A 25,645-nucleotide genomic window follows, 5' to 3' on the forward strand; every position below is an offset into this window, starting at 1 on the left:
GAGGACTATAAACAGCAATTCCTATTGCATACAACTGTTTTAGAAAATATCAACAACACTGTTAATTTATCACTTGCTGGTCTATAGACTTTACAGTGTGGATGGATGGAAAATCCATATGGCTACACTCTGGCTGAATTGGTGCTACAAACAACTCTGCACTCGGCTTTCCAGGCTGTGTGTGGATTTATACTTACACATCCAAATTTTGACCCTATTTTTCTTCCTTTCAGCTGATTGGTCAATTTCATGTCAATCACCAATTAAACAATCCAATCAGAGAACATCTCCAGAAGCTGATTCTGTTCATCTGGACGTAGCATTTTCAGTGGGAGAAAATGCTGCAGATGAACAGAATCAACTTTTGGAGATTTACTTACCTGGATGATTGAGCATGCATCAAGACAATCAGAGATAGGTTTGGCTGTTGGAGGGCTGCATTACGGAGCTTCAGGTCCTGGAAGAATAAATTCCCTTTTATATACCAGACCAACCAGCATTTTTCTTCATTAGCACGAAGGAAAACAGTCTGTGCGTGTCAGAGTTCAGTGGTTTTTGTGTCACAGGGCTTATAATATGTGTAAAAATCTGGCCAGGGACCATCACATCACACTGCTATCATATTTTTCTGTTGCTATCATGTTTCTGTTCTGAGATGTTATTACTTTTATGACAGATGTAACGAGAAATCTTCCAGAAAGTTAAATTTTTTATTCTAATCAAATATTTGATTCTGATAACAGATAAAGATTTTTTTTTACTTTTGTTCTGCTATTTCATAGTTTATACAAATTTTGGCCAATTCCTATTTATTTTAACCCTTTAGCCCCCAAAAAGTCGCCAGCGACAGGTTTTTCCAAACCTGAGCTCTGCCAGGGGCCCAACACGCCTGGACTTTTAGAAGAAAAGAGATGTCCGAAAATAAACCACAGGGTCAAATACTTGATTTTGTTCAGTGTTTTAGAGTTATTAATTTGAATTGACTAATTTAAAAATTTTATTCATGTACATTTTGATTGCCTTTAGTAAAAATGGCAAAATTTCAATTTCTTTTTTTTTTCTGTTATTAATCCTTGATTACATTCATATAGTATACAGTAGAGGAAAAAACCTACCAGACCTACCAGTTATACTGTGTAAAATTATTGGGGATAAAGGGTTAAGGAACCGCAATTAATTTTTTTAGTTTAGCTTGTGTTTACTACCATTTTTTTTTTTTTTTATCGCCACACAGTAAACATTAAGTAATATGTAAAGCGTCCATTTATCCTCCATTCCGGTCCATTATCTTAAGCTTAGGCTGCTGCCCCTCGACCCAATCCGGTACTAAGTAGAGAGGCCCAGACTTCGCTCTTTCCAGGCACTTGGCCCAGCTCTTCCGGGGGAATCCCAAGGCATTCCCAGGCCAGCCAAAAAACATAGTCCGTCCAGCATGTCCTGGGTGTTCTGGGTCTCTTCCTGGTGGGACGTGCCCAAAACACCTCACCAGGGAGGCATCCTAACCAGATGCCAGTATCTAATCTGTCCTTTTTCCCATGGTAGCAGATACAGGGGAAACAAGTGTAGACGATGCCACAAGAAGGATGATGAAATTCCTCATATCACCTGAGCTGGCTGTGGAGTACAACATGCTTGGCCGACATGGGGAAAAAAAGTTCAGAGATTTGCGTCTTTTTAATGTTGTGTATGGTAAGTTAGTTTCACTTGAGACATTTGAACTTTAGAAAACTAAACTTTTTTAATAAAGTGTTTGAAAGTGTAACTGAGATTGGTTATCATGCAATTTGTATATATTTTTTGAGGCAATAAAGTGAAATAAACATTGTTCTTTGCAAGTCATCACCAAATGAAGTAAGCTAAGATTAACTTTACTTTGGCTTGCCCATTTTTCTTCTTCTTCATTTGCAGAGGCACTGAAGAATTATTTAACATCAAAAGTCAGCTTGCAAGAAGCAGAGAAGGCTCTGTCCAAGTGGTTCACTGGAGCTAAAGACAGAGGAGGACCGGGGGCTGCAAGGGTACAAAATAGACTTACGGCTCTGTAAAAAACCAAAAAAAGAAACCCTGCTGATTCAAGATAAGCTTTTGAGTTTTCCATCTGACTTTTTCCCCATGTTGCTACAGTTCCAAATATCTAAGGAATTTTTCTGTAGTTTGACATTTCTAGTTTTTAAACGTTTACGCACTTTGGAATACAGTGTTGTTGGACAAAATAAATGTGAAAAATGTTGTTTTGTGTACCTTCGTGATTTTTGAAGTGGTTTTATTTACAAACTAGATTTTGTTTGCGGTCAGCTTTAATATATTTGGTGTCTTTGTGTCACAGAACCCGTATTAGCCGTCTGAAAAACTGATTTTGTGACTGTTTTACTACATGGGGCCCACTCAGTGCCAGAACTTAGTCAATTCAAACTAGAAGTAAGATGCAAATACAGAACCTCCTGCTAATGCCATTCCAACTTTTTAGCTCATGTTTTCCTCATGTTGTACCCACTAAGAACTTGAAAAATGGGGCCTAGGTGGGTTTCAATGTACTTTGCCCAGTTGGGGTCCATTTAGTTCCCAGATTTTACCAATATAACACCAAAATGGGCTTATAAAACGGGGCCATTATGGAACCCGTGGACAATCCCACTTAAAACCCACTTTGTAGCCTATATGGTAACCACATGGTACCCACAAGAAACTTGAAAGATGGGGCCTAGGTTGGTTTCTGTGTACTTTGCCCAGTTGGGATCCATTTAGTTCCCAGATTTTACCAATATAACACCGAGATGGGCTTATAAAATGGGGCCATTATGGAACCCGCGGACAATCCCACTTAAAACCCACTTTGTAGCCTATGTGGTACCCACATGGTACCCACAAAAACTTGAAAGATGGGGCCCGAGTGGGTTTCTCTGTACTTTTCCCAGTTGGGGCGTTTTAGTTCCCAGATTTTCCTAACATAACACCTATATGTGCATTTAATATGGGGCCATTACGGAACCCGCGGACAATCCTATATGGGGCCCATTTTTCAGCCCATTTCCAAACCATATGGGCCCCACATATAAATGTTGGCTGGGTACTGCCTTTAAAGCAGCAGCTGATGACTAAATTGTCATCAGTGGAAATATGTCTATACATAAGTCTATTTGTCTTTCTCTGCATTACGTTAAAGTGAATAGTTTTGGGATCCTCAACTTTATATTAATGTTGACAGAGCAGTTACAGTTCTTAAAGTTACAGCAAGAACACAAAGTCGCATGACTGCTATTTCTTTTCTCGTTTTCAGGCTTGTTTTCAGGCACTATCAGGCTCTGAAACACAATGGTTTGTTCTCCCACGTCGCAGTCATCTGTGTTGGAACTCTGCATGCAGCACAGAAAGGAGCGAAAAAAGTCAACCTACAAATGAGAAAAATCGACTTATGCAACATGGTGTCTTGGATAGTTTGGCTGCTTCCTCTATGAAAACTTGAGCGATCATTTGGTCTACAATTGGCTGATTTAAGTCCAAGGCTTGCAGAACTGATTCTGCATCTTCAAACTCTTTGCAGAAGGCTTTGAAAATCATCTTGTGGCATTTTTGGATGTTTTTTAAGGGAATTTCCTCACATTTATCCTTGACTTTAGCCCAGATTCTATTGGTAAGTTTCTTGTAGATGGTTTCAATTTTTTCCCCACTGATGATTTCGCCTGATTTTCTTACCACTCACTTAACCAGTTTTTCCATACAGATTTCGAACCAAATTCTGTGTACATTTCTGTTTTCTTCCTCATCTATTAGGATTCCCGGATCACTCCTACCTGCTTGATTGGTCATTGTTTTTCAATATGCGTCTCTTTGCTCTGTCTTAGTTAAAGATAGCTTTGAAAATTGTTTAGTGATACAGAGAGAGGGGGTATATTTAAGAACTCTGTCCTTGTCAACGACTTAGTTTCGCTACAATTACTTTGGAAATCCGTTTTCAGAAAGCTTTCAGAAAGGGAAGATCGCGGTCTGTACATTTAACGCACGACAACTAAAAATGCAAAATGCAAGGTCCCGCTCAATCGTACCTGCAGCCAGTTCTTTGAAGCTCTCAAATGGGTTGAATGGCGGCTGTTTTCCACCATCATCGCAGAGCATTCCTCCAGCAGGTCCAACGCCTGATTCAACAAAACCCGCGACTCCGACAGCTGTGCTCCGAAGCAGTTTGCTAATGTGATGCTAACTAGCTAATGTGATGGCTAACTAGCTAATGTGATGCTAACTAGCTAATGTGATGGCTAACTAGCTAAAGAATCCTAACAATATGAGGTACTTAAAAAACAAAGGGGACGAAGAAGGAGGAGAAGTGGAGACAGCGATCTGACTGATTGGTTCATCTGAGGCTCTCAGTGGTTCCCTGTCTCAGCGAGATTCACAACACTTCTTGCAACAAACTCCCGTAACCATGGTTACAGGAGGACGCTGTTTGTGGCAGTCATTATCATAGTATAACGTCACAAAGAGACGTTAATAAATATTAATTCATGCAATTTACACACATTTTTTATTTTACTATTGAGGTGTATAATGGTTTAATATGGCACGACACTGTTGGGTCTGTGTTTCCACAAACCCCGCTAATTCTAGAGACTTATTCATCATGAAGAAAACAAGACAGTCGATCGATCCATTACTTGCGCAAGGGAGGCCTCGTCTGTGTCCAGCACGACAATGACCCCGATGATGGCCTCCTCTCGCTGCCTTTTATTGACAAACTTCAAACAATAGTTTACAAAACACCTCCCCTTGCAACCCCCTTTGGTTACAAAGACAAGGCACTGTATGTAAATGTATACGTGTGAACTTCTGTAAGAGTGTGTGTGTGTGTGTGTGTGTGTGTGTGTGTGTGTGTGTGTGTGTGTGAGACCTGCTGACCAAAGGGTCATAAACCCAGGAAGCTTACATCAAAAGAAACAGATCTTTCAGATAGGATGTATCTACAATAAAACCTCCCCCAGCACAGAGTGGCTGGAGAGGTGATCAGGATCAAAGGGATAGCTTTGATCCTACTGCTTAAACTAAGACTATACAAATTTAAGAAACACAATGGCAACATTCAACAATTAGACTTAACAGACACCCTCGCTGATGTTGATGCCTAGGAATCTGAAGCAGCTGACTCTGTCCACCTCTGCTACTGCTGCTCTCCTGTAACCCACGATGAGCTCCTTGGTTTTGCTGATGTTAAGCACCAGGTTGTTGTCACGGCACCGTGATGTCACGCCTCTCACCTCTGTCCTGCATGACGTCTCATCTCCATCAGAAATGCAGTCAATGAGGAGATTAGACTTTACTGATCGACGGCAGGAAAATTTGTGCGTTACCTCAGCTCAGGTAGAGATAGCAGAAGAAAATCCAAAAATAGAAATAAAATATAAACAACTACAAAATAAATAAGATAATACACTATAAACAACAGTAGCATACACAGTATGTGACTATGGACAGAGTGTTGTGGAAATGCAAGTCTCAGATCAACACAGCCCTGCCCTCCAGCACTATCCACAGCAACCCCTCAACAGCAACATTGTACCCATCAGGTAAAACATCGGCTGTATGTACAACAGTAGCATACACAAAATGTTGAAGAACGTTGAATTCACTGAAGGTTTTAAAAATAATGCTGTAATCAGTTTAGTTACAGTTGCAGTGTTGTCTTCTGCCACAGCAGCAGACGACAACACTGGTTGAGTAAGTGGGAGTGGGTGTTTTCAGACACAGAAGAACAATTTCAGATTAATCAAATGAAAATTTATACAATCAGCTTTCCAAATGTGAATATGTTTCAGTTGTCTGTGAGTAGGAACTCAACTCTAATAAACTATAAGTTTAGTTAACTATAAAAATAGTATGCTTGTTTGCAAAACTTGATGTGTTTCTGCATCTTGACAGAGTTTCTCTTAGTTTGTGGTCGAGAGTCCCCCAAATGTAAGCATCAAACCAGGGGCCCATTCTTCGTATGTCACTTACTACATCCAAGATCAAATGACACATCCAAGACCAAACCATCGCGCTAACCGTGAGCTCGCTAATCCGGTTCCCCGAACACACCTGCTGTTGACGATCAGTACAGCTGGATGAAGTAATGTGAGATCACTGGGTGTCGTAAAAGGGGCTATGCATCGATAGTAGAAACATTGATCGGCAACCCTCTGATTGGTCAGCGAAAATGTCGAAGGAGCGCGCTCTGTATTTTTCGGCAGCAGAGCAAGAACTCTTGAGTGAGGGATTTCAGGAGTTTCAGAGTTTAATCAGAACGCAAGGGAACACTGCAAAGGCTGCAAAAGCAAGGAGAGAGGGCTGGCAGAAAGTTGCTGACAAATTAAACTCGTAAGTAATTTAATAATAACAATAATAATGGATTGGATTTATATAGCGCTTTTCAAGGCACCCAAAGCGCTTTACAATGCCACTATTCATTCACTCTCACATTCACACACTGGTGGAGGCAGCTACGGTTGTAGCCACAGCTGCCCTGGGGCAGACTGACAGAAGCCAGGCTGCCATATCGCGCCATCGGCCCCTCTGGCCAACACCAGTAGGCGGTAGGGTAAATTTATTATATTACACTATATTATCCAATATTATATTACATTATATTATAATATGTTATATTATATCCCCTTTCACATTAGAGCCACAACAGGACCCACTAGAACATGGGAACAAGTAAAAGTGAAATATAAGAATATTCTACAGAATGGTAATATTTATCACGTATATTGCTTTTCGTCTCTTGGAAAGAGACCCTGAAATAATCTGTTTGTTTGTTCATAACAGCAACCAAGAAAAGGGCAGAGCACAAAAAGACAGGTGGTGGTCCTGCACCCCCTCGTCAACAAGTTGGTTAGGTGAATAATACCCTCACGGGAATATATATCTCTCTATGAGCACACTGTCGCGCTGAGCTAAAGGATCCTGTCTATCCCGCAATATACGCTGGATTCTGAGGACTCTCCTTATCAATCTTGCACCTTCCGCAATGGGCTGCTCGCGTAAACGGACAGGACATGGCTGTGACAGACTTCCCAAATCCACCTTCGCTTTTATAGCCGTGGTCTCTCATCTTGATTACACGAAGTAATTTACAATTACTACTCTGAAATATGAATTACATCTGTAATAATCACATACATGTAATAGAATGATTAATGGTACATTTCCCTTTTTTAGGAAATGACCTGTATGTATCTGTGTGAAATCAATAAATGGATCAAGTGCTGCATTATCTTTAGTTACATTGGTGTTATTTATTTATGCTGAAACAGTGGTGGAATATCGCTGTTGCTTTCGTATACATGAAGCGGACATACCTGCGTGGCCGCGATCTAATCCTGTTTACATAAAGTAAACCTGCTCCCGAAATCGCCAACAATCTAATCCAGCTAACTTACTTAGCGAGGTACGAAGAACAGGCCCCAGAGCTAGAATTTGGCTGCTTAATAATAATAATAATAATGGAGTGGATTTATATAGCGCTTTTCAAGGCACCCAAAGCGCTTTACAATACCACTATTCATTCACTCTCACACACTGGTGGAGGCAGCTACAGTTGTAGCCACAGCTGCCCTGGGGCAGACTGACAGAGGTGAGGCTGCCATATCGCGCCATCCGGCCCCTCTGGCCAACACCAGTAGGCAAGTAGGGTAAAGTGTCTTGCCCAAGGACACAACGACCAGGACAGAGAGCCCAGGGATCGAACTGGCGACCTTCCGGTTAGCAGATGCGATTTCCAACCCCCTGAGCCACGGTCGCCCCCAGCTTAATCTTTATTTCACTTCCTGGATGCCCTTTCTGTTTTTCATCAGGGTCGTTCTCATGCTTTCTATTCTGATGTAAAGTAACTGGAGGAAAGCAGCTCCCCAGAACAACGATTTGTCTCCAGACATTGGCCACCTCCACCATAGCAGATAACCAGGAGTGCTCCAAGGATCAGGAAACACTGGGGACTTGAAAAAAATGCTAAAATTATTTCAGAGTAAAGTTCATATAAAATGACAAACACTGTGTGCTTCCTAGTCAGTGAGGTTTAAATTTGATCCCTCTTTGTTTATTGTATGTTGTATGTTTATTATTAAACATACTTGACCAATGTACGGTGCAGTTAAATGACATATCAGACAAAAAAACATTGAATCAACACGAATCACTTATTTATATTGGTTATTATCAGTAATAATGGAAAAATAAAGGTGTGTTTGGTGTCACAGGTGATTGGCAGTCAGAGATGAGTCTGACAAAGAAGCAGAAAAACATTTCAATGAGCCATGAATAAAATCCGTTCTTTAAAAAGGATTTTAAAAAAAGCATCTTTGAAAGTGTATTTAAACTGTTCCTTCCACTAGACGTGCATGTAACTACAGATGCATGTAACTAGAGTAACATGTAACTAGAGGTGCATGTAACTAGAGGTGCATGTAACTACAGATGCATGTATATCAAATCTTACATTGTAATGTTAAAACCAAAACCTTTTCCTAACACAGAATGTATTTTAAGTGGTAGTGCTAGTCTTTTAAGCAGAAGCATATTAAAAGCAGTCATACCAAATACTGACTTTCAAGCTTTTTAAAATTGTATAAGCTTGGTTTTTAGTCTTTATACTATATTGCATGCATGTTCCCATGTTATAATAAATTAATCTTAGGTTCCTCTTGTTCCGTAACTCACGGCTTTTGTCACTACAGGAGCAAAGGGGTGTAACCCAGCTGATACCTCGGTGCTCTGATGACACCAACAGAAGTCACTCAGCCCCCGTAAACAGAGAAACCACACAGTTTATCCCTGTGGAAAGAAAATTACCACCATGAAGCAGCCAAAAAGACGACAACAAAGTTACAGTGGGGACAGACCCTTTAGCTGTGATCAGTGTGGGAAGTCTTTTAATCAAATTAGTCACTTAAAAACACATCAGCTCATCCATGCTGGAGTTAGACCACTCAGCTGTGGCGAGTGTGGAAAGTCTCAGACTGTGACAAGCGAATCCCCTACACGACCACATAGTTCGCTCTTTCTAACAGTTCTTTATCCGGTTGCTCGTTCGTACAATACTCGGTTGCTTTTCAGCTGCAACCCCACACGCAACAACAACCTCAGGTCCCGACACGTCTTATGCAGGGGAGGCGTGATGAACTGATGGAGCTGCAGTCTGTCAGCCTCCCCTGCAGCTGCGCCACAAACCAGTCCCCGCTGCACAGACCCTATCTGGGAAACTGGTTCCAGAGCCTGAGCATTGTGTTGAAGCAAGCTACATCAAGACTGTCCTACCCCCCTCCCTGGATCCCTTCCAGTTTGCGTATCGGCCCAATCGCTCAACCGATGATGCCATCTCCACTGCACTCCACTCAGCACTCACACACCTGGACAAAAAAGATTCATATGTTCGAATGCTGTTCATAGACTTCAGTTCAGCATTCAACACTATAATCCCCCAACAGCTCACTCAAAAACTGGTCCAGCTGGGGCTCAACACCTCACTGTGCAACTGGCTGTTGGATTTCCTCACCGGAAGACCTCAAGCAGTACGGGTCGGCAGTAATACATCCAGCACCATCATTTTAAACACGGGGGCCCCGCAGGGATGTGTGCTGAGCCCCCTCCTCTTCACTCTGCTGACCCATGACTGCACTCCATCACACAGCTCCAACCTCTTCATCAAGTTTGCGGACGACACAATGGTGGTGGGTCTCATTAGCAACAGGGATGAGACCGACTACAGAAGTGAGGTGAGACGCCTGGCCACGTGGTGTGCTGACAACAATCTCTCTCTGAATGTGGAGAAGACGAAGGAGATTGTTGTGGACTTCAGGAGAATGCACACCCAACATGCTCCTCTGACCATTGACGGAGCGTCTGTGGAGAGAGTGAGCAGCACCAAGTTCTTGGGTGTGCACATCACAGAGGACCTCTCCTGGACGTACAACACCACAGCACTGGCCAAGAAATCACAGCAGCGTCTCTTCTTTCTCCGCAAACTAAGAAGAGCAGGAGCTCCAGCCCCCATCATGTACACTTTCTACAGAGGCACCATCGAGAGCATCCTGTCGAGCTGCATCACTGTGTGGTTTGGAGCCTGCAATGCGTCCTGTCATAGAACCCTCCAACGCATAGTGAGAGCTGCAGAGAGGATCATTGGTGTCTCTCTCCCCTCCCTCCAGGACATTTACAGCACCCGTCTCACTAAAAAAGCCCTTTGCATAGCGGCTGATCCCACGCACCCAATGCAAAGCTTCTTCAAGCTGCTGCCGTCAGGGAGGAGACTGCGGAGTCTCCAGGCCAGGACCAGCAGACTGAAGGACAGCTTCATCCATCAGGCTGTCAGGAAGCTAAACTCCCTCCCGATTCTGCCCCCCTCTCCCCTCTTCTCCACCACGGTCTCACTGAACTCTGTCACACACACACACACACTCACTCTCTGACGCACTCACTGGCCTGCACCAGTCACTTTGTGGAGCATTGGACTGCCATTACCTCATAAGACTTTGCTGTTACACTATCTCTTACCGTACACTACTAAATCTCCATTGCACTATTTGCCTATTTTGCACCACTATGCCCTCTTACTTGAATATTGTATATTGTATATTGCATAGCTTTTTTTTGTTATACGTAAAATTGTATTGTATTTATTTAAATTTTTACTTTTTAATTATTTTATTTGCATTTTTCTAATCACTAGGGTTTGAGAGTAACGCAATTTCTATTCTGTGTATGTCCTGTACATGTGGCAGAATTGACAAATAAAGGTGACTTGACTTGACTTGACTTGACATTGTATCTAATCAGTGTCTCTGATTCTGTTCCCATGTCCCGATTGTAATCAAACTGCAACGAAAAGCATTAAACCGTCTGTCAGCTGAGTTGTTGTGGCATGAATGTTCATCATGAATTGTTGAAAAATTGTAGCAACAAAGTCTTTTAAGTATTTTTGTAATGGCTGAACGCAGTTTTTGCACAATTGAAAACGAGTGGGAGATGTAACAAAGGTGAATCTTTATTTAGGCTGTTGTCTGACTGCAGAATTACAAAGTCCAAGTGCAGAATGATAAAGTTCATGAGATTAAAAAGCAAATTAATTCCACTGTCCTTCATAAACTGAAGACCTGATTGCGCTTTTCTTCCCTAGTGCTCTTTTGAAATCTCTCTGTGATGATTTGTAATTTGAGATCAGATAACTCAGGCTTTCTGCTCCCTACTCCTCAGGCTGACTCTCTTCTAGGCTCTCCTGACTGTTCCCTTTACATGCTGATGATGTGTCTTGTAAATCTGGATCCCTTTCCAGCAGGACGCTCCTCTTTTTCAGACAGTACCTGAGCTGCTCTCTCTCCTGACAGTCAGCTGTCCACCTCTGCATGGCCAGTCGAGCCAGCGCCGGCATTTGAGGCAGAGCTCGGAGCAGAGCGGGCAGCCAGGCTGAGCACGGAGCAGAGGTTGAAGGTCGCAAACTGACATCCACGTCTTCCAGAGAGCCCAGACCTCCTGCTGCAAACAGACTGCACCAACCGTTGTCTCCCACCAAGCTGTTGTAGGACAGATCCAGTGCACGGAGTGAGGAGAGACAGCCCCGTCTGCACACGGCAGCTGCACAGAGGAAGAGGACCCATTGATAACTGATCACTTTATGCCTGTTCACTTTACTGTTTTGTTCACAATGTTTCTGATGGAGACAAAAATAACACCGAATAGTTTCATTGTTTTGTTTTATACGACAGCTACAGATGCTGGCAGCATGAAATAAATGAAAGAAATATCAATTTCCTTCAGGCTTTACTTGTCTTAATATACATTTATGCAGCCTAATGATCCACTACAGACCAAAAAAGAAAAAGTATAATGTCATTGTGTGTTAGTTACCCAGATGTTGCATGTCATCAGTGGTGAGCTCGCAGCTGCAAAGACGGAGCTCGCTGACGACTGATGGCTGCAGAGCATCCAGCAGGAGCGCCAAGTGACCGCCAACCACTTTACACCAGGAAATATCCACCGTGCGCAGATAGGACACCGCCAGGGCTGATGCATAAACACAAAGTTTTCACCATTTCAGGCTAGAGGGTGGAAGAGGTATTCAGGGAGAATGACTTGAAGGAAAACTTCTATAAATAAACAAGTGTGTGTGTGTGTGTGTGTGTGTGTGTGTGTGTGTGTGTGTGTGTGTGTGTGTGTGTGTGTGTGTTACCCAGAGCAGTGAAGGACTCGTTGCTCATGTAGCAGCTGTTGAATGGCAGCCGCCTCATTTGTGTCACAGGGAGGGCGGAGACCAGCAGGTGGACCACACCTCCCACTTCCTTATTGGATGACACATCAAGCTCGGTCAGTGCAGTGAGAGAGGGCAGCACCTGGACTGAAAAACAACGAGTCACATGACTGCTGCAGCGAGCATGCGATTAGTGTCCGGCGTGTGAGATTGGTAGCAACTGACTCAGAGCCTCTAGATCATCTCGCGTGAGGCAACACAGGTGGAGGTCGAGTCTCTCCAGGTGTGTGACGTGAGCCAGGTGAAAGGTGAGGCGGCTCAGTCCACCAGCTAGAAGTTTGTTACAGGACAGGTGCAGCTCTCCCACAGAGGGGAGGCAACGGAGTGAACCACCTGCAGGACAACCAGAGGTGTGGGTGTTTTTTAATTTACCCCTCCGAGACTCTTATAGGACATAAAACAAAAGTAGCAATAAAAAGGAAAAATCCAGAGCATCAAGGCTGTCAGGCGTTAGACCGCAGGCCTGCAGTCGAAGCGTGGTGAGGGAGGTGGCGTGAGAGAGAGAGCTGACCAATTCCCTGAAGCCACCAGTGTCCACTTCCTGTGTGAGCTGAGCATTACAAGAGACGTCCAGCACACAGAGTCTGGGCAGTGTAGCCACCATTCCCCCTGAGAGATTTATGAACAGAAAAACCTCATCCATACACATGTATCAACAAAGAGACAGCAAAAAAACAGATAAGAACATAATAAAACACCAACTGACAGCCCTGTTAAAATGGATCCAAACTGCTGCTCCTTATGTTCTCTTCTATAATATAACTATACTATACATCTAACTAATAATGAGGTCGGTGTAGGCAAACTAATCTTCAGCCCGCTTTAGACACTCAGATTCAGTCTTTTTACCCTTGAGCCTTTATCATCTCACAGAGAGAGGATATTCCTTATATGGTCATCGTTGCCTCATAAAGTAAACAGAGTTCAGATAAATTAGCTAAAGCTATCCTCTCAAGACAGAATTTTTTTCTGTGAGTTAGTTTGAAATTTCTCTGTGAGCCAGTAAATCAAAATGAATGATCAAAGCTGTAAAACTGAGGGCTTATGCGCAGTGGATGAACCAATCCACCCATCAACTCATTCCAGGAGATTTCCATCTCTTCCACCTGGGGGAGGAACTGCAGCAACGTTGCTGAGAAGAAACGGCAAGAAAAACATCTGTCTGCCTTTCTGCCAGCTGACGTCTTACAACGAAGTCACATTACTTTATTCAGACTTAATTTTAGATGCTCCGCCTCTTGAAATGAAGCTGCATCAACTAACTGTCTGCTGGGCTCCGTTGTGTTTGTGCCTTTGGGAGTATTTTTAATGCAGTTATCTGACAGATACCATGTCTGTCTTGTGTGACAGGTATGTGCGTTTTTGTACCAAGCTCCAGCAGCTCTGTAGCCGTCAGATCACAGTGAGCCAAACTGAGGCTCTTGCTGTCGGCTTTCTTCCCGAGTCTCTTCAGGAAAACACACACTCGACCCCAGCCGACGTCCCGCTCACTCTCTGCTGACGCTGCAAAGCCTGAAACACACGATACACACCCACAGGGCTTAGCGTGTCACTGTAAACTGATTTTCCACAGTAACCTCTATTTTCTTGAGCTCTGTATTTTGTTTCTGAACCTCTGATTTTACGCACCTTTTTAAAAAAATTAATAAAGCTTCTAGTCCTCTCATCAGATGTTGTTACAGTCTGGCCCCAGATCTAAGAATAATGAAGTCAACACAGCAGTGTTAAAAACTGCTGGTTTGGGGACTCCAGTGAACCACAGTGGAAGAGTTGGAAGAGACATGAATCTTCCCAGCAGTGGCCAGACTACTGAAATTACTCCAAGAGCACATCAAGGACTCATCTAGGATGTCACAAAAGAACTGCAGGCATCACTTAAGGTCAGAGTTCACGATTCAACAATAAGAAAGTGACTGCTGACCAACAAAACATCTGGATGATCCCCAGACTGACCAGATGTAACAGGTTTAAGTCCAGTTACATCAGGTTTAAAACGAATACAACTTTTCAATCAAACATGGAGGTAGTGTGATGGGTTGGGGCTGCGTTGCTGCTTCAGGTCCTGGACGACTTGATGTAAATGAACCATGAATTCTGATCTGTACCAGAAAATCCTGAAGGAGAATGTCCGACCATCAGTTCATACACTGAAGCTCAAGATCACTTGGGTTATACAGCTGGATGATGAGCCCACCTGAGAATTTCTCAAATAACAGAATGAAAGTTTTGGACTGGCTTTGGAGTCCAGACTAAAGTCCAATGGAGATGCTGTTTATGCTGAAAAACCCTCCAATGTGACAGAATTCACACAATTCTGCGAAAAGGAGTGGGGCCAAAATTCCTCCCCAGTGATGTGTAACATTTGTTTTTATTTATTATTGATGCATGAACCTTCCCCCCCAAGGTTGGCACAACCAGTTTTGAGGCTTAAGGGGCGATGACTTTCACACAGGGCCAGGTCGGTTTGGGTAGCTTTTTCTCTTTATCAATGAAACCATCATTTGAAAACTGTGTTTTGTATTTTCTTGGATTAACTTTGACAAATATTAGAATTTGTTTGTTGATTTGAAACATGTGCATGTGGGAAATACTGAAACAAAATGCAAACTTTTGATGAAAACGTGCTAACATTTTTTACACAATTCAAAGCATCTTGAATCAAGCAGAGCATCGGCACGTTCTGGTTGTTCTCTCTCACCTCGTATTCGTTCTTGTTGCGCATGTGTTTGATGATGTAGTTCGCTCCGTCCACAGCTGGCTTCATTTCAGAGTACAGCTGATCCGTCACACCTCCATCATCCTGGGGTTTCACCACTACACACACACAAACACACACCTCGATTTAAACATCCTCTCTGCAGGTTTTACTGCAGAGTCCACTGATCACGTATACGACCAAACAGCTGGCCCCAGCAGCATCAGACTCCAACACAAAGATGCAAAACTACGTGTAATACTGATGTGCTAAAGCCTGGGGACGAAGGCCACATCACTACATCTGATTCTGATTTCCTGTCACAATAACGCAGCATCTTATAAACACACTCAGGTGACGGTGCGTACATGCTGCATGGGTGACTCGAGTGGTGAAGCCGTGTCTCTCCGATTGTTTCTCAAACATCAGCTCGCTGCGAGACTTGACGGTGTAGTACTCGTCCGCTTTGGCGATGTAACCCACTGAACTGTTAAAATCTTACTTCTTACATACAGGTGTATCCATAAATCTGCTCCTTCATATTTGTGTGACCTGCTCCATATCACCACTGTTTCCCGCCTTCTCAGATCATCATCTGCTATTCATCTTACTGCTCCATCCTCACACCTTAGTACTCTGGGGAACAGAGCTTTCAGTCGCTCTGCTCCTCGGCTCTGGAGCTCTCTTCCTCCTCCTTCCTCCTGTTGACTCCCTCTCCGTATTTAAGTCACAGCTCAAAACACATCTGTTTAAACTGGCTTATTCGCTTTAATGCTGATTTTATCTGTTGTCAAGCTCTGTTTTGTAATTTTAACTTATTTTATGTATTTTATGACTACTGTTCCTTTTATAAATTTTTGGTTTTTGTAAGGTGACCTTGGGTTTCTGAAAGGCGCCCTCAAATAAAATGCATTATTATTATTATAAATAAGTTCTAAATAAATAAATCAGTAAGTAAATAAATAAGTTTTTAAAACGTGCAACAGATATTTAAAATAAATGCACAGAAATATTCTTTGGCTGCTGCTTAAAATGTGTAATATGTTTGTGCATTGAATGGTATATTTTATAAATTCATTTCACCTGGACAGGATGTACATCACATGTTGTAGGCTTCATGTGTGTGTGTGTGTGTGTGTGTGTGTGTGTGTGCAGGTTGAGGACGACCACACAGTTTAAAACGACCACAGTAACTAGTACGACTGTATTTATTTTTCCCTCTTTGATCTATTATTTCTTTCTTTTTTAAATTAAATATACACATTATTTTCTCAATTTTCATTTCTTGTTATTTGTCAGCAAGTGTTTACAGACTGGGAATTTTAAAAAACAGCAGTCCATATTTGGAGAATCTTCACCCCAAACAGGAAAACTGTAATTCTGGGCATCAGACTGGCTCCAAAGCAAACAGCTGTGCTACACTTTACTGAACAAATGATGCGCTTCCAGTATGCAGACTCTTTCTCCAAGTTCTCATTATTACTTCAGTCCCGTTTGAAGGCTTCTGTCCTGCAGTCCATTCCTCTCATGACTCTCTCCTTTGAGGCTACAATTCCCAACTGTTGGACGTCACAAGAGAGATACTCCCATACGGTTTATGACAAAATTTGATCCGATTTGATTGATGGCCCTAATCATGACCTTTTGACCTCCCCCCTCCCCCCCGGAAGTGTGTAATTTGATCCCCTAAGCGTGACGAATTGCATCCGGAGAAGGGAGGGGCAAACCCCCGGTGCATCCGGAGAAGGGAGGGGGGAAACCCCCGGAAGCGCGGCACCTGTTGTTGGGAAAAAAAAGAAAAAAGTTTTTAGAGGGAGGGAGGGTCTGCGGCATGGGAGGAGAATAAAAGCAGAGAGGAGGAGTCCGTCACAATTTCTAAGGCACAGACACAAGATGGATCCTTTCATTCTGCAGCCCAGCAGCGCCCCTGTGTACTTGGACGGCGAAGAAATCTGCTCCCCCCTAAAGAAGGCTTTGAATATGACATATTCAAATACAGCATATTTACTATGGAAGGCCTCGATCCGGACCTTATGACCCTACCGGAAATACTCCGGAAGTGTCTAGTCATTTTCAGACCTGATGCATCATGTTCCCTAAGCATGAGGGGAGGGGTATGGTTGCTGGGGGGAGATCAGAGAGGGTTCCTGAAGCACAGCGGTGATGCAGCAGTTGATTTTGTGCTGTATAGAGAGACAGAGCGGCGGTTAGTTTTCCGCAAACTCATAGTTTGAATTCTGTTTCGATATTATGACAATTTTCTCTGTATTTATTTATTTAATTTTATTTTTTTTACAATAGCGGATGTAATTTTACTTTCACAAGCTGCACCGGCGCTTGTAATGGGAAAAAAGAGTGACTTCCTATTGCCTGTAGAGAACCGTTTCTTTCAATAGTATTTTATTTTCCTATAATACAGACTCAGTAAAAAAAAAAACCTTTAAGATGATCAGCCTAGCAACAAATTGCATTTTTAGGCTACACCATAGCTTGTGATGAAAAGAATAACTTTCTATCCGCTTGTAACCTACAGGCTGCCTACCCCGTATGTGTAAAAATGAATAAATACCCCTTAGTGAATACTACTTTTCCTTTTGAGAGTCCCTTTTACAAGGGACTGAAAAACAAACCATAATTGCCGTGACAGGCGATCTTGTTTCACACACCGCGGGTCAAGGAGGAGTGAGACAGCAGATATCAGTTTTTTCTCAATGCTTATAACGCGCCCCCCCAAAAAAATATTATTATTATTAAAACATCTATATGAGGTAGGTTTTGCGCAGCCTGCTCCTTGTCAGACCAAAGTAGAGAGTTTTTTTCTTCATTACTTTTACAATGGGTTTTCTCAATAGACAGAAAATGAAAATGAGGAGTCAACAGCCGATATTATCATTGCTTGTAACCCAGTAAATAATTTCGTACATCTCCCCATAAAATAAGCCTTAGTGGAAAAAAGCTCATATTCGAATAAGATTATTAAAGCACCCCCCTCTGTGGGAAAGAGTTTTTTTCTCAGAGTCGACCATGAGGCGAGTTTTGTCAACAGCAAGAACAAGGGCAGACAACTGTTGCCCATAAAGTAAAACAAATATCCGCCTCTAAGTCGTATTTTACCGTTGCAGAATGTGGAAAACAGACAGCCCTCACAGGAGGCACCCAGGGGCCCACCTCACACACCATAGTTAAAATATTTAAATTTCAACTAAATTTGTAGTAATGATCGGATTTCCTCACTTATCTACACCACACTCCTTGTCCTTGATTTCTTATCGTTTCTTATCGTTCCTCTGTCCCTTAATAGAAACCACATATATAGAAACTATCCTCCCTTTCAGTTGTCTTTTGCACTTCCATGTCGCAAAGCAGTTACTGTAGGTTATTTTCTGCTTATGCATTAATGTAATTAATTAACTTATTTATCCTTAAGTAAGGTAATGACTTGAGTTCTAATGCTTTTTGTCTCTTGAGCTAGCTGTCAATGTGGGATTTTTTTCCCCTTTTGTCCAGTTAAAGCTGCCTTTCATTCTTCAACACAGCTTAAACTCTAATAGGTAAGCTTTCTTGTAATTTCTTAGTTCTGCAGGCTTCTTGAAAGACATCCGAGACTCTTCTTTGGATGCTGGCTGCCTTTTGTTTTGTTTTCTGTCAAGATGATCCCACACTGCTTCGATTATCTTGAGGTTCGAACCCTGGAGAGATCAATCCATGACTGATGCGTTGTTTCATCCAGGCATACTTTGACTACATTGGCAGTATGTTTGCGATCATTGTCGTACTGAAAAATGAAGTTGCTGCCAATCAGACACTACGTGGTATTACATGGTCGATCAAAATCTGGTGGAACTTTTCTACATTCATAATTTGATTAATTTGGATAAGAGCTCCAACAACACTGGCTGAAATCCATCCTCAAAGCACGGTAGAGTATCCACGCTGTGTTAAAGACGGCTATAGACATTCACTGTTGTATCTCTCTTCGGACCTCTTCCATGCATATTTCAAATTTGGATTCATTACTCCATAAGACATATTACAGCTGATTTCTTTTTCCAGTCAATTTCTTGTGTAATTTGGCACACCTCAGCCTTATTTTTCTCTGTTCTCCTTCCTTAAGAATGGCTTATTAACAGTCACCCTTCCAACTCAGATAACTTTTGATGAGGTTTCATGAAATGTTTACAGCACTCGAGTTACTCGCCACAGCCATCCTAAATGCTAAGAACACTAAACTTTAATTCTAAATTACGTAATTAACGTTAACCAGAAAAAACAAGCCAAAGTCGAAATGTTGCTGAGCTGACCTGTGGTATGCTATGTCTTCTAAAGCACGTATAATGTAAACAGAACTGGTCTTTGCACAGAAGCCTGTGGAGCTTCATAATTAACCTCAGTGTGTGAAGAGGACTCTCCATTTAATAATAGCTGTAATAAAATGTTATGGCCGACAGTGTTAAACGCTGCACTTGGGTCTAGCAGTGAAGATTTCAACTTTTCAATATGAATGAAGGCTGAAAACTGATTAGATTAATGTCTGATGATCTTTTCTGTGCTTCTTCAAGTTTGTAACACCAAACATATTAAAGGATGATATAAGGTTCACAGGAAGAGTTTAATTAGACACACATTTACTATTTTCTTTATACTCTTTCTTTCTTGACATGTTTAATATGATTACTATCAGAGGAGAAAATGAACCTTGTGTAGTCTAAAAACTTTTTTATTTAATCAAACTGTAATGTTGTTGAACTCTGACGGACGTGTCTTTTAATCTTGTCAACAAATCCTTAATCATCTAAATCTGCCATTTATCATCTTGTAAAATGTTCCCTCTGCTTCTGTTGCACATCTCCCCCCGACACTCTCTGCTTCACCAGCCCTGTGCAGCTGGTTCAACCCCTGCCTGCCTCCTTAAACTGGGGTGTTTAAATCTCTTTACCTCTGTTGTGAACTTCACACAAAGTTTGTGGTAACAAAATCAAACTGACGAGGATCTCGTTTGAAAAACACACACACTCACGAGACAAAATAAAAACAGACTGCTCAAAGCAAAAGCAGAGCCCTCACAGCTGGTAGTACAAACACAGCGACAACGTGCGTATCAGATACCCTCAGTGCCAAAAGCATAAATATGAAAAAATGTGATCACCAAGAATATCCTAAAAATGGCATTGAGGTGCGTGTTACAGTAAAAAAAAAAAAAAGTAGCCAAATTTTCATCTGAAAATGTTGAATTTTAGTAAAAACAATGCTCTGTAGTTTGATACTGTCGTTACAGACAAAGCAGATGTTTAAAGCCTTCGGACGCACATTTGAAATGCACTCATTCTCCTTATCAGCTGGAAACATTAAAGCCGTAAAATGACTTTTTCAAACGGATAAAAACTATTGAACAGCAGCAATGATGAGCCTGTTCCAAAATTTGAATGTACATGTGTTGAAGGTGCGGGTCTTGTTGAATTATTAAACATACTTTCTTTAATTTTTCGAGCCACAAAAACAACAACTTTTAATTTTCTTCTGCTTGAGTATCGGCCTCGGGTAGCTCTACTTATCATTGCTCAGTCAGTTGTCTGTTTGTGCTACTTTTTTTCAAGGAGCACTGGATTATTGGTAAGGGTGACTTTATGTGTTTAGTTACTTAAGTGGAAGTACTGCGGAAAGTTTTACCTTACATACATAGATCTACCAGTACAGCTTCTGAGGTATCTGTTTACAAAATGTTATAATCTATTCAAAGGTTCTTTGCAATTTTACATTGATAAACATTATCCTTAACACATTTGGCCCACATAAAGTACTATGGCCATCACACGGTCATTTAGAATTGTTTAAATAACTCGTGTCTTAAGTCCTTCCATCAAACAGAAAATAATAAAAAAAAAAAACATGGTTCACTTTTACATCACAAAATGTTAGAAATATAAGCCGTAAAAATCTAGTGTGTGTGAGGCTGTGTAAGTAAAGCTTGCCCTTCACACCCACGTGTAATAAACCATTTGTTGGGGGTTGTGGATTTGGCACCTCAGCATTGTGAAAGTGGGGAAACATGTTTCTGACTGTGCATAAGATTCCTCCTTACAACTTAGAATCTCAGTTCTAAATGAAATTCAGATGTTTTTTTAAGTATGGCTAATGTATTATTTGACTTCTAAGGCACACACACACACACACACACACACACACACACACACACACACACACACACACACACACACACACACACACAAGAACAACACAGAGAAGAAGAAGAGGGGGTAGTTTTACTACACATCATAAAAACGCAATCATTCATCTTCCAACTGTATCTTTCTGTTCTGGCTTTAGAATCATAGGTTGTTTACTGAACTGTACTTTGAGAGTCATACTGTTGTGATACTGGGGAGAAAAGGGTAAGGTTTAAACCATTACACAGAAAACTTGAATAACCTAAAGAGTGTGTGAGACCGCTAGCTGTGTTGTTCAGCATTAAACTCATCTACAAATGTGTTAGTAAAGAGCGACTTGTACTTCTGTCCCATTAAGCAACGGTTTAACAAATTTCACTGCAAACTATAAAAGGAATCTGGATTTATATAGAACATAGTAGTGATGGATTAAGTGCAGGAAACACTAGTATAAGGTGTCTATTGAACAAATCTCCTTCAGCGTTCAAAATGACCAAAGTGAGGACCACAGGCGTTTCTCTCGGTTGGTTGTGTTTAGGGAAAAAGCAGCTAAATACACTGAGACTGCTCCGCATTGTTAGCGAGTTAACTCGGGATATCTGTAGGTTTTGTCAAACTTGGAGTGAACAAAAGCAGAAAAACAGTAAAAGATGCAGACGGTGAAAGTCTGGTTTATTTCATGAACACAATGAAACATTTTACAGTCCACAGAGCAAAGTAGCATACATGATAAATAGATACACATAACATGAGAAGTAAAACTCGTCGTCTTACCACATGTTATATTCTGTAAACTTAAAATAACCACAGAAATTAGAGTTTAGTGTTTTAAGTCATCTATTAAAAAACATGAGTCAACATTACTGAAGTGACGCTTTAACGATGCGTCTTATCACCGTGTTTATGATGATAAAACATGTTCTCTCGTTAGTAGATGTCAGCGCTGTCACTTGTCATGAAAATGTCCAGAGCCAGGGTTCCTCTTTAATTACCATTGATCGTTAATAGGGTCACAAAAGATTTGTCACATTATCCCCATAAACAAAATGCTTTTATAGAAATCAATGTGATACAAATATTTAGATTCTTGATTCACAATGTGCACGAACTCAAAATCTTTAGAGGTTCATATTTATAAAGTATCGCAAATAATACATTTATACCATTGTATGAGCTACACTTCTTGTAAAAACTGATTGAAAAAAGCTCCTGTCGTGACCTTCCTTCTGTGAGGACACACACACACACACAGAGAGAGAGAGAGGGGGAGATCATTAGGATTGGAGGCGTTTTTGGATTTTCACTTATTGTTGGCTTTACAGTCACATAAAATTCATTCCAATTTTTTTGCCTTTGCTTCAATTAAGGTGTTTCTTTAAATCTACAGCAGCTTCCTTTTCAAAAAGTTTACTGACATAGTAAGGAAGTAGCTAGGGAACTCAGTAAGTATGAGCAACAACAGCTTAGGGACTGTTTCTACAATAAAGAGGAATTCATCATCATCTGCAGTTCATCAAAAAAAAAAAAAAAAAAGTGCCATTAAAAACAATTCAGCAGATCCTCAAAGTATGGATACAATCTGTTTTCAGCTGTAGAGGTACGCTTCACGTACTTATCAACATGCAGTTTAGAGGCTTGCATTAGAGTGCTTTGGTACTTGGGCCTCTTTTATTTAGCACGGTTATACCATTGTGTATTTAGCTATATAAATATGCTCAAGAGTCTATTGTATGTTTGTCATGCAATTAAAAATTCAAAAATATAATTTTTAAATCAGTAACTTTGCAAATTTAGAGGAAATGTTTTTGGATAACAAATGTGTCACATTTTCAACAGGGTTTGAATAATCAGCGTTAACACAGAGACATTTATGCGCTGGGTATAACAGACGTCCTTACCTTGGAGCAGAGAAACACGGTGTATTGTTGCTTTTCTCTATTGTATAGCAGCGCCCGACTGTCAGAAACGCTCTGTGCGGGTAGCAAAGTCGGATCCAACGCACATCCAGGAATCCGTGTGAAAGAAAGGTCTCGCTGCAGCTAGGCTCTCAGGATAGTCAGGCTTTTATTTATATTTGCATTCTGGTGCGTTAAAGCAGCCTCTGTGTCCCGCTTGGATCCTCATTCCGAAAATTCAGATATTTAAATAAAATGGCGAATTGGTGAGAATTGATGAGGAGCCACTTAGATCCGTAAAATGAGGTTTGATTAAATTAAACTCTTATGAACAGCTATGAACTCTACCTCTCTGCTGATGTGTTCCAAACAAACGATGTTTTCTACACGTCCAAACTGTGTGCTAACTACCTCACACCACTGTGTCTGGGATCCGAAAAAATAAAAAGTTAAAACGCTATACCTTGCGGCAGTTGTGAAGTGCTGAGGAAACTACTGTGTGTCTGATGGGGTGTTTTTATATAGGTGGACTTGGTTTCAGTTGGCCTCTGACATGATAAGATAAAATAAAGGAAACTGTTTGTAATGGAACTACAGTGCTGGGATGCTCTTGATAAGGCAGCCTCTTTTATTGTTTTATGACTTGTTTTGCTGACTGTTGAGGGCCTAACTGTAACCAACTCTGTCTAACTGTTGCAGAGTTAAGAATCTGTAGTTTTTAGAAGTAACACAAGAAAAGTTTATTTCTAAAGGAAAACCTGTTGTTTGTGGTGCTCTATTTAAAACTATTAGTGTCATGAACCGAAGTTCAGCGCACAAGCTGGACCCAGAAGCAGAGCCAACACACACAGGAGTACGAGAAAATAAACTTTATTTTAACTGAAGGTGTCCCGGGAGGGTAGAAGGAAAACACGCGTGAAACTCGAGAAACCAAGGGACCGGGAGATGAGTCGCGCAGGAACGCCGAAAACGGGACTGTGGGAGGCTGCAACAGAAAAAGGACAAGAATTATTGGGGCGCGGGGAAATAGCAGCATACGTGGGGGAAGAGTATGAGTCTTACGGTGACAGCGGGGCCGTGGGAGCCGGAGGGAGGGGTCAGGGTCCGCGCTAAATTTGCAAAGTTACTGATTTAAAAATTATATTTTTGAATTTTTAATTGCATGACAAACATACAATAGACTCTTGAGCATATTTATATACACTCAACAAAAATATAAACGCAACACCTTTGTTACTGCTCCCATTCCCCATGGGATGGACGTAGAGACCTAAAATTCATTCCAGATACACAATATAACCATCCCTCCCAAACAGTGGTCACAAATCAGTCCAAATGTGTGGTAGTGGGCACATCTGCTATATTGAGATAATCCATCCCACCTCACAGGTGTGCCACATCAGGATGCTGATCTGACATCATGAGTAGTGCACAGGTGTACCTCAGACTGCCCACAACAAAAGGCTGGGAGACACAGCACAAAACTGAAAACACTGACATAAGACACAGACCTTCAAAGTAAAACAGGAAACCCACAGACTGAACTCAGACATGGTACAGACAGAGAAAAGAGGGAACGCATGGGCAGACACTAAGCAGAGGGAGCACAGAACCAAAACCCTAAGAACTAAAAAGTCTAAACCCAAACATTTAATCAAAATAAACTGGAACACAAGATCACAATAATAATTAAAGCTGCAAGCAGCGTTATGAGGGCCCTCGCACCCCGGCGCGTCGAGCCACGCCCAACACCTAAAACCAGCACGTCCGATCTGATGTCACATTGATGGAATTCATGCATTTAACCACCAGCTAACATTTCAACTCATTCATTCATGATTAGTTAGTCATTCCACTAGGTGGCGCTCTAACCATTATGTACAAATGGCATAACAAACACTTCCGAGCTGGAGTCTCATCACGCCTATGAGCTTTGGAAGAGATTGGACATTGTTTTTTTTAGTGACAGCAGATTACTGCTTTTTGCGAGTGATTGAAACTCTACGTGCCGCCATGACCACCCCGTTTCCCTGAACGGAAAAAGCTTCGCAATTTAACATCACAAAGGTCTTTAGATTCTACACACTGAAGAATGCTTCAATATGATGAAATCCCTTGGAGGAGTTCGTCAAAGTATGAGACCTGAAAAGGGGGGAAAATGTCGTCAAAATTACACATTAATTTTAAAATGGCTGACTTCCTGTTGGATTTGGGATATTGCTCCAAGAGACTTTTTTGTACATCTTGATATCTTACATACGCTTACCAGGTTTCAGACTCATAGATGAAACACAGAGCAGGGGCTGATGTTTTGAAATATTGTAGGGGGCGCTGTGGAGCCAGTTTGCGCTATTGAAGGAAAATGGTTACATAACCACAATGCATTCATCGATTTGGAGGTGTGTGCCAAATTTCAAGCCTCTATAAACTTTCCAAGCCCCTCAAAAGCCACTTCATCTTTCATGACGAACCGCGTTGCCACCAGGGTGCGCCGTTCAGTTTAAAGTCACAATTTTTGCACTGAAGCATCATGAAGGACTGATGGTGATATTCACCGCTTTTGAGGTGGCCACAATGAACCTGTGAAAATCAGTACAACAAAGTGTAAGACATGACATTTCCT

At 41.6% G+C, this 25,645-nt stretch overlaps 1 protein-coding gene and 2 long non-coding RNA genes across 3 annotated transcripts; 1 reads left to right on the forward strand and 2 right to left on the reverse strand.

The window, feature by feature from the left end:
• The first annotated feature begins 1,545 nt into the window (after positions 1–1,545).
• On the forward strand, positions 1,546–2,230 carry LOC145430910 (uncharacterized). Its single transcript, XR_013911244.1, has 2 exons — positions 1,546–1,689; positions 1,909–2,230. It is a non-coding gene; the product is annotated as an uncharacterized LOC145430910 (long non-coding RNA).
• An 8,758-nt stretch (positions 2,231–10,988) lies between these two features.
• On the reverse strand, positions 10,989–15,582 carry LOC113028759 (leucine-rich repeat-containing protein 31-like). Its single transcript, XM_026179183.2, has 8 exons — positions 15,575–15,582; positions 15,332–15,450; positions 14,967–15,082; positions 14,286–14,382; positions 13,637–13,780; positions 12,191–12,355; positions 11,869–12,024; positions 10,989–11,595 (listed from the first exon to the last, which is right to left on the reverse strand). The coding sequence occupies exons 1-8, from the start codon at positions 15,580–15,582 to the stop codon at positions 11,207–11,209; spliced, it is 1,194 nt and encodes a 397-aa protein (XP_026034968.2). The 3' UTR covers positions 10,989–11,206.
• A 6,200-nt stretch (positions 15,583–21,782) lies between these two features.
• On the reverse strand, positions 21,783–23,587 carry LOC145431074 (uncharacterized). Its single transcript, XR_013911430.1, has 2 exons — positions 23,026–23,587; positions 21,783–22,353 (listed from the first exon to the last, which is right to left on the reverse strand). It is a non-coding gene; the product is annotated as an uncharacterized LOC145431074 (long non-coding RNA).
• Positions 23,588–25,645: the final 2,058 nt, after the last annotated feature.

Source organism: Astatotilapia calliptera, chromosome 9, assembly GCF_964374335.1.
Source record: "Astatotilapia calliptera chromosome 9, fAstCal68.1, whole genome shotgun sequence".
Classification (NCBI taxonomy): domain Eukaryota; kingdom Metazoa; phylum Chordata; class Actinopteri; order Cichliformes; family Cichlidae; genus Astatotilapia; species Astatotilapia calliptera.

What these genes read in the sequence shown, in the direction of transcription:
- LOC113028759 (XM_026179183.2), bottom strand. An exon ending in GCAACAAGAACGAATACGAG is followed by an intron (nt 14,383 to 14,966) that starts GTGAGAGAGAAC and finishes ATTCTCCTTCAG; the next exon opens with GATTTTCTGGTACAGATCAG. An exon ending in TACAGAGCTGCTGGAGCTTG is followed by an intron (nt 12,356 to 13,636) that starts GTACAAAAACGC and finishes GTTGTTTTTCAG; the next exon opens with TCCAGGTGCTGCCCTCTCTC.